General features: G+C 40.6%; 1 protein-coding gene across 1 annotated transcript; it reads left to right on the forward strand.

The window, feature by feature from the left end:
* The first annotated feature begins 1,677 nt into the window (after positions 1-1,677).
* On the forward strand, positions 1,678-12,422 carry LOC104081306 (proprotein convertase subtilisin/kexin type 5-like). The gene is made up of 9 exons (XM_009584001.1): positions 1,678-1,763; positions 2,809-2,911; positions 3,418-3,734; positions 4,255-4,430; positions 6,106-6,283; positions 7,490-7,707; positions 9,846-9,961; positions 11,237-11,423; positions 12,019-12,422. The coding sequence occupies exons 1-9, from the start codon at positions 1,678-1,680 to the stop codon at positions 12,420-12,422; spliced, it is 1,785 nt and encodes a 594-aa protein (XP_009582296.1).
* The last annotated feature ends 1,148 nt before the right edge of the window (positions 12,423-13,570 follow it).

Consider the following 13,570-nt stretch of genomic DNA (forward strand, 5'->3'; position numbering starts at 1 on the left):
AATGCCCTGAGTAAGTAACTCCTGCTGGATGACTGCTCCTCATTTTCTCACTGTACTCCTTCTCTTTAAAGTTCGGATCCATTATAGACCTTTCAAGGGAGACCTTAATGTAACCTAAGCTACCAGAAACTACTGCAAGGTAAAAGTCATTTTCAGCTGGCCTGAATAAACAGCATTTTCTCCTGCTTAAAGAAAAAGTGAAAAATCAAAAGTGAAACTAGACGTGAAATCCTATAACAGATGGTGCAGCTCCCATTGACTTCAATAGTATTGACTTCATGGTATTTCAAAATGGTTCTTTGTAGTGACTGAAAATAAGCCTCTAGTCATTCCCCTAACTTGTTCCTTCCTCAAAGTAGTACAGAGCAGGGGTGTGAACCCAGAAAGTGGATGTACTAAAGTCCTGCTATGGAAGTATAGTGCTTAGTGATGTGTTTCTCTCTTTGGCTTATATTCTACATTTTCCTGTAACAAATGTAATTCAAAAAGAAAGATTCCCGTTTGACTGCAATGGATATTAAATCAGGCACTTGAGTAGATCAGGTTCTCCTGTTTCTGTGATTTTTCCATCAGCATTCATCATACATCTATATACACATAAAATCTGTGCTATGAAGATCTTGCTCAATTAACCTTTTTCTTTAGAAAGATGTGCAGCTCCTGCCTTCTTATTTTCTCAGTACAAATTCCCTGGCAGTACTTTCCTGCTAACTTTGTCAAATAAGTCAATAACGGCCAGTGGAACAGATTCTGATCATCAAATGTCACAGTAAATGCGAAGTAATTGCACTAAAGCCTACCCTATTCCAGAAACAACATTTAATATCAGAAATCACGGCATACAAGCGAAGATAAGGTTTTGGCATTAATATGTCTGTTCTCAGTACTCATTCCCCTCAGTTATCCCACACAGGGTCAGTATAACAAAATTAAACCTTTTCATGTATCACTAGTCTTTTCAGCTGTTATTATTCCCTTTTTTCCCAAATTCCAGACTATAAATAATGGCTTCCCAGACATCATTCAGCAGCGTTAAACTCTGGTTTCAGCCTCTGAGGCAAAGTTCTTGAGGCATAACTACTCTCCACTGGAGCAGAGGATTATATGAGATTTTTTTTGTTGGTTTTTTTTTAGTTTTGGGTCATGCTGTAGGGGATGGAAAGGGTTGACTTGTTGCACTGATAATTTCTGACAGAGGATTTTGAAAGACTGAGCTGGCAGAGTACTCAAGACTGGAACAAGAGAAGAAGACAGGACCATGAGAAATAGATGCAGGATCATGACAAAGGTTAGGAGAAAAAAAGAAGACAAGAATAGATGGCAGGCACAGCTCTTCTTATCTTTTCTCTAACCTTGCTCCTACAGCATCTCCTCAGCCTTTCTTTGGAAAGATCATCTCCCCCCCTCTACAAGGAAGAATGAGCTTGTTACTGTGAAGTACATGTCCTGGGACTACTTTCTGTGTCAACTGCTTCCATAGTATTAATCAATGGCTGTATACATATGGATTAGCAATAATCTCAAAATGTAGACTTGCTTGTCCTTTAACCTTCTAACATTTTGGTTTTGAGAGTGTAGGCAGATTGGATTGCATCCAGCCTCTCCTTTTATCCCTCTTCTCCTGAAATATAGGTGAAATTTCTTGCTGTGTTTTCTTTATGACTAATAGTCCCAACCATGGTTGTCTACGGTTGCTCTCACACCACATACCAGCAAAACATGCTCCCTCTTCACCGACTCCAGCTTGCTGTCACTAAACGCAGGTACTACTTAAGCATCCTGGTTTTGTTGGGGTTTTTTTAATACCAGCCCTCCTTATTCTTCCCAGCTTTCACACTTTCAGGGTTTTCTCTTCTCTTTGTCCCCTCTAGGGCCATTGAGGTTATACTTCTCTGTCTTTCCCTGATATTGCTGTTGAGAATCAGCTGTGCAAGATTGCATCTTTTTTTTCCCAAACGTTATAGATCTTATGTAAGGGGAAAATCAAGAAATGAGCAAGAAAGAAAGTCCAAGATCCCTTAAAGTAGGTACAAGAACAAAGGAAGGCCAAACTCCCTTCACAGCACTAACCATGCACATTTTCTGCTCGCAGACAGAGGGGATGTAAGTGGAGGATGGGCAACAAATTGTGTGAGAAACCTGTTTGATCCAGTGAAATGTGTGTGCTGGGAAAGTCTCATATATTCTTATAGCCTGGACTATTTGATAACTATACATTGACCGGCAGTTTGCTTTGTGTTTGTTTTCATTCAATAGGGGATATTTTAATGATTCTGAGACTTGCAAGGAATGCAGTGGATCCTGTAAGACATGCATGGGAAATGCAACCAAATGCCTGTCCTGTAAAAGTCCTTTGCTTCTGGAGCAGTGGAAATGTAAACCTACCTGTTCAGAGAAGCATTTTGCCTCTGAAGGAATCTGCAAACACTGTCCTGAAATGTGTCAGGAGTGCATTCACAATCAAATATGCAAAGGTATTAGAAAGAAATGGTCTTGATTTGGCTAAAATCCATCTGGATCCGTGTAGAGACAGACTGACAGAAACACAGATCTGAAAAGAAATTCTGTGATGAAGAAAAATTTAAAAAGGGATGTATATATATTTGCTAACCTCTAAGGTAGAGGCTAAGCAATCAGTGCTTTATGATGAGACTCAGTCTAAACCGTTAATCTGTAAAGATTTCACATTGTTTTGCCTGTTCCTGTTGTCCTTTGGAGATTCCTACTGGTTTGATTCTATTGTATCCACGCCTAAAAACTTGCATACACATTTACACCAATGTGAAATACGGAATGTTTCTTTGCTAGTTTGGTTGAACTTTACATCTCTTTACCATTTTTGCAAATGACTACTCATGTGGAGAATGAAATCTCTGTAATGAAACATATTAGGAAAGCCTTGGATATCCTGGTGAGTCTGAATGCCTCCACAAAAATTTCCAGGATAGTTAATATTGAACAACCCATTCTGGAAGCATAAATATGGATGAAATGAAAAAAAAATCATAAAGCTATTAAACCAAGTACTCATAATAAAATTAGCAGCTGAATCACAGCTCTGTGCAAAGACAAATATTCAGGTCCATATATTCCAGCCAGACTCATATTTTAATAATAAACCAAACAAAACTTCAGATGTGGACATCCCTCATTTTGCAGGAAGTTCATAATGCAGATATAATAAATCAGCAGAAGTTCACCTATATTCAGTGGCAGCATGGTTTGGTTAATACCAACAAAGCTGAACAGGTGACTTGGCTTCTCAGTCTCTTGATGTAGCACAGAAGATGTTGTGGGAGGGTTGGGCAGTTTGGAGGGGAAAGAGATGGAAAAGCACTACCTTCCTCTTACCTCCTGTTATGACAGTCACTGCAGGATTTATGGTTTCTTCTGATTTCTTCACTCCCTCACTTACAGAAGTCAGAATTTGCTGCCTGTTTGCTTACCTGTTGTTTGCTGTTCTACGTAGAGTGCATGGACGAGTTCTTCCTGCACGAGGGGAAGTGTGTGCAGGACTGCCCTTCTCACTTCTATGCTGAAGACAAGCACTGCTTTCCCTGCCATGCAGACTGCAAGGATTGTGACGGGCCGGACTCGGACGACTGCACTGAGTGTGCCATCGACTTCTTTGTCCTCTACAGTGGCATGTGTTTTGAAGAGTGCCCTGAAGGGACTTACTATGAAGAAGAAACTGAAGACTGCCAAGGTTGGCAGCTGTTGTTTTCCCCAGAACGGTATTGAGATAGAAGTGGGTCTGGTTAAAAACTATCCCAAAAGGGCCTGTGTGTGCCGGCTAATGTCGCTGTCAGAGTCCTGAAATTGGAGAAGATGGCTAATGCAGAAAAATAACAAAGCATAGCTTAAAACAGCAAAAATTGGAGAAAGCTGAGAGGGAGATAGCAAAGCTAGATGTGTTTAATATTATGGGCAACCACTCTGGTAAAGTGCTAAGTATTGCTGGAGACACCATGCTGAAAGACACTGCTCAGCAAAAGCAGTAACAGTGCAAAAGGAAACCTAAGGAACCGGCTGCGTAAGATTGAAAATAGTAAATGTTTTACTATGCAGAAGCAGAGCTATTGCTGTTTCCCTCAGCCTCTCATCCTGAGATGACGGCTGCTTCTTGCAAAATTAAAGCTGAAATAATAATCTGAAATGCAACAGGAAATGGTGACGTTCCTACTGTTTGTCCATTTCAGCATGCAATAGGACATGCCAGACTTGTTCTTCTTCCACTGCCTGCCTTACTTGCAGAAATGGCCTCATGCTGAACCATGATGGGCACTGTGTGGCATCTGGATACTGCTCTCGCACCGAGTACTACGTTGAGAAAACTCAGACCTGCAAGCCTTGTCATAAGAAATGCTTCCACTGCTCAGGACCCACCGAACACCTGTGTCTTAGCTGTGCGAATAACCGCTATCTGCTCAGTAAGTGTCTTGCTCCTGACTCTAGATTACGTTCTACATTGAAAGCGTGAAATAGACAAGTTTCTGTCACTTTTATGAAGCATCTAGGGCTGCTTCAGCCAATCTAAATATTGCAAAGTTGACCTGACAAGTAGATAACTTGTGCAGGGATACATACTTCTGCGGGGCTACCTGGAAACTCTTTGTGAGAGGGGCCAAAGCAGGACTTCTAAGCAGCAGCAAACTCCATGGCTAAACAAAACTTGTATGTTTCATTTACTTGGTATATACTGTTCCTGTTGTTTCCTACAAAGACCTTAAAAAGACAAGAGGGATATTCTCAGCTTTTTTTTTTTTTTAAATGTACGCACAAAGAGCTCACATTTTCATGCTAGCTTGTTTAATCCCTGCAGAGATCTGATGAGCAAAGAAATACTTAAGCAGAGCTGTTAAAAAGTTGTTTATGGATCATTAGGTCAGTATCTAGTGGATGTCTGAGGTACAAAACTACTTTTCTGACTTCGGAGTAGAAGACTGTATTGTCTCAGAAACAAATTAGTAAACAATATAAAATCCCAGAACTTAAACTTTACTTCTTTGCATATTCTTTAAAAAGCAAACAAAAATTTTAGAAAATAATTGGGAGAAAAAATGATTAAAATGATCTTTCATGCAGGAGAAATCTGAAAAGAGTTTGAATTAAAACTGAACCCGAGCTTTTTGAGTCTAATTGTGATGCAGATTTTGCATTCTTAACTTTCAGAGGTCTTGCATCAGACCCGTCTTTTTTATCAACACTCAGCTGCTTTGCACCATTACAATTGGTAAAGTTGATGGAAGTACGTAAATAAACATCCTGGAGTGGAGAAAGAATTGCAAGAAAAATAGAAATAAGGGGAATTATCTTCCTTTGCCCAGCTGCAACCCGAGCAGCAAAACTATAAAGACAGGCTAGATAATGAGTACAAGCTACTAATGAGCCATCACTGCTCTCTTAGCTTGATGCACTTGCAGTTAGTTGCATCAGTCCTAACTTCTCATTCAAGATTCCTATTCTAACGACCCTCTGAAATTTCAGTGAAAAAGTGGGATGTACCTGGTGCATCTGGCAGCATTACAGGTATTTATTCCCATAACATAAAGCAGCAGCCACAGACAGTGGTAAGGACCAATGAACAAATGTCATTAAATCTCAAATTTACCATCAGATCTGTCATATACACAGAATGCGATGAGTTTGATGCTTAGAGTGAAACCTAAGGAAAATGGCAATGCAGATAGAAAGTTTCCTAATTACTATTTCGTCTTTTGTATATTCTGAAAGAAATCACAGCTGCTGTTCATTATTATGTATTATGCATTTGTATTTACTATTTCTTTTTTTTTATATTCTGAAAGAAATCACAGCTGCTGTTCATTATTATGTATTCTGCATTTGTATTTCCCAAAGATAAGAAATTATCTGTTCTGAAGAGCCTGCTAATGTACATAAAATGCAGAAATGAGGACTAATGAACTGATAAGACTTAGAAGAAACAAAAAATAATTACTATATTCCAACATTCTCTTTTCTTGTTCTAGTTCACGCTCTAACAGCATCTCCTGTTAGAAAGTTTGCTCTAGCATAGCTGTATAAGATGTTTTACAGCAGTTAATACTGAATATAATGTGTTATTCTGCATTGTTGCCTGTGCAGATACAACTTGTGTTGAAACATGCCCAGATGGGTATTACGCTGACAGCGATGAGCGACAATGTTCCCCATGCCACAGTGCCTGTGTCACTTGCACTGGGAAACACAGCTCGCAGTGCCTTTCCTGCAAACCGGGCTGGTACAGACAAGGAAAAGGATGCCTAAACCAGTGTCCATCAGGGTAAGGTCCAAGATCTTTAGCTAAGAGCTACATCACCGGGAGAGCTTTGAGAAATTGGATTGCTCTGCCCTATTCTACTTCAGAGTGAAATAGAACTGAATTCTATTTTCAGGTGAAAAATTCTTAGGTTGTCCCAGTACAGCGATGGTGGAAAACCTCCCCTCACTGTAAAAAACTTTAAAGTTGGTGCCCAGATTGGGACCACCAGGTTGATGTGGTGTGGCCATTCTCACGCTCCAAGGGTGCTCTTAGGTTATGTTTATACAGAAGAGTGTGAAGCAAAATAAATATATTAGGTTATCTGTTAGTCAGCTTGAGCACAGGAAGCAGTGTCACTTCTTTCAAGCCCCCTTGCAGCCTCCACTTAACCTGAAGTTCAGATGAGGTTACTTTTTTTTGCATTGAGTGAATGTCTATAATGGATCATAATAAAACCAACCGTTAAAATGCCTTTCAACTGAGGACTCATAATTCTAGACAGCGACTTCATTAATATGATTCCATTTAATTTCAAAATATTAATTCAGTGTGCTCTTGTAAATATGTCTCAGAAATCCAAATCTGGGAAGTGAACCTATGATTTCTGGTTCAGGTCCATTTCATTTTGCAGTACAGCATGATCACGCTGGCTGCTAAGTTCAGCTACCATCTTGTAAAATTGAAAGTCTGTAATGACCAGATCTCAACAAACCCACAGTGCAGCTATTCTTCTTTTTCTCTGACAGCACAACTTGGGTGAACACTGTTCCTGTGCTGGTATCCTTTGGCTAAGCCTTTGTGCACTAAAGGAAATATGAAATTTCTGAATTTCCATCTGACAGCAGGTCATCAGGAGCAGTGAGAAATTCAGTGCTTACCCAATGTCTTGAGGATATCTCTTGCAGAGCCAAAACAGAGCTGAGGTTTTCTGAGCCCTGCCTATTTATATACTTACTTTGTGTCTGAATTCACCCTAGGTTTTAGAAAATCTTGCTTTATACGCCCTCAATTTACAAAGTCTTGCTTTATAGCTGAATTCCAATGGCTAAGCGGAATTAAAGGAAATTAATTCTGTTTTCACTGAGATTGCAAATGCTTATTGTGATCACATCAATATCACTTTTATACATTGGTGTAATCACAGTAAAAGCTAAGGATGAAGGATGTTTTGGTTTTCCTGCCACTGCTAGTCTTTATGCAAAGCCGTGACTATCTGACCTGTTTCAGGTATTTTGCACAAAACTCCACTGGATCATGTGAGAGATGCCACAAGGGCTGTAAGGAGTGTATGGGGCCTCAACCCACAGACTGCCTTTTCTGCGATACATATTTGTACCTGTTGCGCTCCAAGAACGAATGCGTTAGCTCTTGTCCTGAGTATTACTACGAAAGCAAGGACAACAACGTCTGCGAAAGATGCCACCCTTCCTGCCGGACTTGTGAAGGTAAAAGCATATGCTCCGCTTTGACCAAAAAAAGGGTTATCAAAACACCTGCCAAGGATTATCAAAACACCTGCCGTCTCTGTTTTTCTTTTGACCCTCTGCTCCAAACGCTTCACAAAGAGATGTACCATGTACGGCACTACCAGCCTGTCCATGACCTAAGTAGCTGCAGTGGGTGATGCAGAACTCCCCTGGCCCGGGGCTGCCGGGCTCTCCCTGGCCCTGGGTGACTTGCTGCGCTGGCTGCTGCATGCTGCTACCTTACTTTAAGAGCGTTGATTGATCAAGATCAAAGCAAGGATATGAATTCCTGCCAAGCTCCCCACGGGCTGCCTCCAGCCGCAGAGCGCAGGCGCGAAGGCAGCCGCGCGCGGGGAGGGCTGGGGCTGTCCCGGAGCCGAGTCAGTGAAGGGAAACAACTGACAATGCTAACGAAGTTTCCGTCAGCCAGGCCTCTCACAAGGATGCTCACCAACTTAGAAGAAAAGGGCTCTGTTGGTTACAGAGCTGGACCTCGTTTCTCACACAAACACTGAATAATGACTGAATTAATGACTGACTCTCTCACTCTTAGAGCTGTCCTACTATGTGTTACCCTGTGAAAGCCAAGGAACCTAAATCCAACCACACATCTTTACAATCTGCAAAGGGAAGAGTAGAAAATCGATAGCTAACGACACTTAAGATAACAATAAGGCCATAAAGCATACCTTTAGGGCGAATAGCAAAAAAAAAAAAAAAAGCTGTGTTGCCCGCTGCTTTTCATATAGTTAAGTATTTTTCAAAGTTAGGTTTGAGAGACCACCTGTTTTGTTCTGTGACACACTTATGTATCCAGTTTCTTCTCTTTCCTAATTCATCCAATTCTGAAGCAAGCAGCATTAATCCCCTTGGACTATTTGGTGCCCCCTATTCTATCTGAACAGCATCAGATGATGGCTAACAGGTGCCACTCCGCAGCTTAGACCACACCATATTGTAACATGCAAAATTTGTTTTGGATAGTGGATATACTGGATATACCGGATAGCACAGATGACTAATTGCAACATAACAATATTCAAAATTGTGGAAATAACCCTTAGAGTGAACCCACCTACAAGAACTATTAAAATGTAATTGTATAACAAAATTATTAAAAGTAACAGAAATATTTTGGCTTGGATTTGGGACAAAAAGCCATTTTAATTTACAGACTACTTCCATTGATTTTTACTTTATTTGGGATAAATACTGCAGGACAGATTTTCTATCGTAATTACAGAGACTCTAAGATGAAACACAAGCCAGTCCTTCTAAACAGTAAACCTGTAGGAGTTCTGAAATGTGTCTGTATTGCTGATGTACGAGCAAAGAAATGTTGTGGTGTCTCTTGTTTCTCAAGAGCAGGAAGACAAACCCTGCACTGCTCAGAAAAATCACGTAGTAAATTCACTGGATTATAGAAGGTTGCTAACTTCACCTGTTTAACTGCTTCTAACGCAAACTACTTGCATTTCCATTTTCTTCCTTTCAGACAATGGCAGAAAATGCCTAGTTGCAGGGAAATGGACAGGTGCATCTTAAGACGTAGGACAAACCCTTCATTTCAATGTTTCACAGAAATACTGCATGTAGCATCTGTCTTCAAAAAGAGTCTCCAACACACAAAGTGCATATGATGCTCTGTTTGCACCTAGCGAAGAACTTTTTTCCTATGCAACTAAAGAATTTATTTTGCTATTCAAACATAAACATACCCTAATTCATTGTGGTTTGAAAAGGGTTAGTTAGCAGGTCTAATAAGTATTGATTTTGTGAAGGAGAGCATTTGGCCAAGGTTTCCCACAATTTCGCTTCAGTGCGCTGACCTAATTGATTTTTCTGAATGTGTCGGAACTTCCCTGTACAACTGATTCCCAAATCAGCTTTTTATGAATATCAAAATGCATAAGAAACACACTTTGTGGGCACATAAAACCTCAAGACCAGGCCCAAGCTCTTTCTAATACCAACCTCCTCATGCTGGACTCCTCACCGCTGATTCTTGCTGTTGACAAATACCCTTTTCTTTGGTGGCAGTGGTCAGTATAATTTTTAAAGGAAGTTAGATGACAATTTTTCCTGTTTTAGTATTGTTGGTTTATTTGCCTTTCTAGGGAAGGGAGCATTCAGCTGCACATCTTGTGTATGGAGCTACAGTTTATTAAGTGGAATGTGCAACTCGGACTGTTTTGTAGGTGAATACAAAGTCCAGGGGACACCAGGACAAGAGGTACCTGTTTGTAGGCAATTTCTCCTGTGATTCGTATGCTGAACTTCAAATTCTGAACACAATCAAACAAAACAGAATGCTCTTCTCTGAGTTTTCAAGGCTGCTTATCTTTAAATACGTTTACTTTTTTCTTCTCTTGGCAGAGGAACCATTGTTTCTCTTTCTGGGGTTGTCTACTGTAGAGTAATCCTCTACCTGTAAATATGAAGGCACAGCTTTGTCAACGATGATACCAAAGTCATGCGAACAAAATCAGCTATATTAGTAATACAGCATTTTTTTTTCTTCCAGTATAACTGAGATTTCCCCACAGATTTCTGCTGCTTTGTCTGTAAGAAATCATGCCGCATTCCTGATTGACAGCTTTGCTGGCAGAAATCTCGAGTGGAGAGACAGGCTGAAGTTAACAGAGCTGTATATTTAGTAGAGTAGGACCACAATTAGGTTTGGGTCTGTGCCACAAGCCTGGGCACTCCAGCTTCCAGATTTCCACACCAACTGCCTTCCAAAGATGTTTGTTCAAGGATATAGCGGCAAGGCAAGCCAGCTGGCCTGAGATGCTGCACACCCTGCAGTCTCTGGCCTGGAATATCCCCTTCGCAGTGCTGCTCCGTAACTGTGAGCCTGAGAAAACAGCCTCAGAGCTGGGGACCACAGAAGTCCACAGTTCTTTGTACGAGCTTTGACTCTGAGAAACTGGACCTCCCGCTATGACCCTCTCACCTTGCCCAGGTTCTTCGATTCAGGACAACCAGCCTCACAGGTTGGACAGCAAATCTGATGAAAGGTTGTTGGAGTTTCCAGATCCTCACAGTGGGTATGGGGTCCTGGTACCATGGCAGGAAAATAGCAATTTTTTCCCAATAGGCCAGGAACTGTGAACCCAGGAAGTCTTGAATTACCTGAGCTCAGAGCATTCTGCAAGGTAGATGTGGCAATGACGATCTCTGGTAGTCTTTGTACACAGAGGCTCCCTATCTGGTATTTGAGGAGCCTATCTGGCTCCTATCTGGTAGAGCCTATCTGGCATTTGAGAAGCGTATTTGAATTTAAACTGTTTCTGCAAAACAGAACCAACACAGTCTAATAAAAGTCTGGTTTGCCAGAAAATTTCCAGTCAGCTTTATTCCTTATTTCTGCTCCTTCCCAAGTTAGAAAGGAAATTCATTCTCTCAGCTGCCTTTTTTTTCCAAGAATACACACAGGACAGAACTGACAGGTCAGGTCCAAAGAATCCAAAATGAAAGGTGTATTGCTTGTGTTCTGTGTCTGAAGGAGGACGAGCCCAAGTGTGAGAGATGTGACAGCTCATGCACGGAGTGCAAGGGACCTGGGCCTCTCAACTGCACCATCTGCCCAGCCAGCATGCAGCTCTACCTGGAAGAAAGCCGCTGCCTGCCCTGCTGCGGCAACTCGGACCTAGCAGGCACCCCAGAGTGCTGTGACTGCAGTGAAACACAAGGTAGGACCATGCTGAAGAGCAGTAATGGTGCTGAAGGGCTTTACGACTGACTAGGCTGGCATTTAAAAATCAAAAGGGGAACAGAGCAAAAATGCACTGCTGAACTGCAGGCATACAGTGTGCACGATCACAGTGTACTGCTCCATCAGCAGAATAGGAAGGGCTTTACACAAATAACAGCGATCGCGACTGATGCGGGAGACGGCACCTTCTTTCATGCGCAGCTACTGTGTTAAATGCCCAGGCATTTAATAAACCAGGTAACTGGGAAGTGCTTGCTTCAATGGATAGCCATCTGAATCATTGCATTTTAAGCTCACCCTGTCAAAATGCATTTGTGTGCCTGTTAGCTTTTCTGCCTCTTTTTGATTATTTCTAATCTAATAAAGAAGCGTAGCTATCCCAGCAACTTTGCCTACATCTTATACCATCACAGCTACAAGAACACAGTTGTGGTACTGGAAGAGTAAGGTCGAATGCATTTAAAAACGTAAGCAGGCCTAAACATTGTACTGGGTCTTTTAAGACAAATACCCCCCACCATACCCACACACACAAGCTCATTTAATCTTTTTTTTTTTAACTGCTGTTGTAGATGACTGTGTATTACGGACCACTCTAACACCAGAGAGGAAAAGCAAAACTACTTTCTTTGTTATTACCTGCATTTTGCTTCTCCTTATCATTGGTGCCATTGTATTCATCTGGAGAAAATCAAAAGCCAAAACCCAGGCTGTCAATAAAGGTGGGTATGAGAAGCTGACAAATCACTCCAAAACCTTTCCTTCCTATGTGAGCAACTATTATGAGAGTCCCAGTTACCAAGAAGATCAAGTGATTGAGTACAAAGATCGAGATAATGAAGATGATGATGAAGAAGATGACATTGTATATATGGGCCAGGATGGCACAGTCTATCGCAAATTTAAATACGGACTTTTGGAGGATGATGAGGAAGATGAGCTTGAATACGATGATGAAAGTTACTCATTTAGATAACTCTGTACTAATTTATGGATTTCCTGCTCTGTTGCTTTTCCTATCAAATTACAGCAATTTAGTTTAAGTATGTTTAGTTACTTCTTAGCATGCTGAGCTCAAGATTTTAGCTAACAGTTATTGTGAGAGCAGAATGGCTTCTAAAAACATTTTTTCCTAAAGCTTTTAGGTGGCACTCCAGATGCAGGGTGGTTAAGAGATTATGTTTCTGTGCATTTGTGTGGAGAGTAAATCCTTTCCCCAGATGTATTTGTGCGCATTATAATTAATACAAACTCTGCTTCAAACCATGCACACACAGTTATTGAGAACCTTGCCAATCACTACTAGAAATGTGCAGATATCAACAAGATGGGTGTATTTATCTACCTGATGAATGCCACTGGGATAGCGTGCCAGTAGTTTACTACTTTGTGATTAGAGTTACTCAGGAATTCACAATAGAATAAGCAAGTTTGCTGACTTTACCCAGATTTTCTTCATTGGTATCATCTGGTGTACCTGTGCTCCTTGAAGCCAACATATTCCTCCTTATAATCTTATAGCATGCTTCCCAGTGAAATTGTGCACCTATGACATGATGTTTTAAGATTTCTGATTGTGACTGTACTCCAGGTAACCATATTGTATTCACAGTCTGAATGAAACTTAACTAAAATATTTTATATATCAACCTCTGACAAATCTTTATTGCGGTGTTTGTCAAATTATCTTCCATTGAACACACAAACTTCTGAGTTTACTGCAAAGGGAAATATAGTCTATAAGCATACCCACAAAAAAAAAGGACTCTTTTTGTCTTTTTAACTACCTTCTCAGGCTACGTGGAAGTGATTTAAACACAGAACATTTATTCAAGCAGCTTTTCCATTTCTGTTGTAAATGGCTCGGGATGTTCAGACAATGGCAATGGGAATAATTAGCACTTATTTGGCAACGTAACTTAAAGGAACATAGCATTGTAATTTTTTTATTATTATTATTACAGAAATATAATTTATCATACTAAAGAAAAGGATGCTCTTTATGGCCCTTTGTCGTGAAAGAATAAATTCTTTGCACAAAACTGTCTTGAAAATGCTGTTATTTGTCAAGTTTCATTCACTTTCAGAGTTCCTTTGGTTTTCCAGTAAGAATCTGCTCAATTA

The sequence above is a fragment of the Fulmarus glacialis genome, unplaced genomic scaffold, assembly GCF_000690835.1.
Source record: "Fulmarus glacialis isolate BGI_N327 unplaced genomic scaffold, ASM69083v1 scaffold1848, whole genome shotgun sequence".
NCBI lineage: Eukaryota > Metazoa > Chordata > Aves > Procellariiformes > Procellariidae > Fulmarus > Fulmarus glacialis.

What these genes read in the sequence shown, in the direction of transcription:
- LOC104081306 (XM_009584001.1), top strand. Translation starts at nt 1,678, where the DNA reads ATGGTTGTCTACGGTTGCTCTCACACCACATACCAGCAAAACATGCTC. An exon ending in CTTGCTGTCACTAAACGCAG is followed by an intron (nt 1,764 to 2,808) that starts GTACTACTTAAG and finishes TTTCTTTGCTAG; the next exon opens with TTTGGTTGAACTTTACATCT. An exon ending in CTGTTGTTTTCCCCAGAACG is followed by an intron (nt 3,735 to 4,254) that starts GTATTGAGATAG and finishes CCTTACTTGCAG; the next exon opens with AAATGGCCTCATGCTGAACC.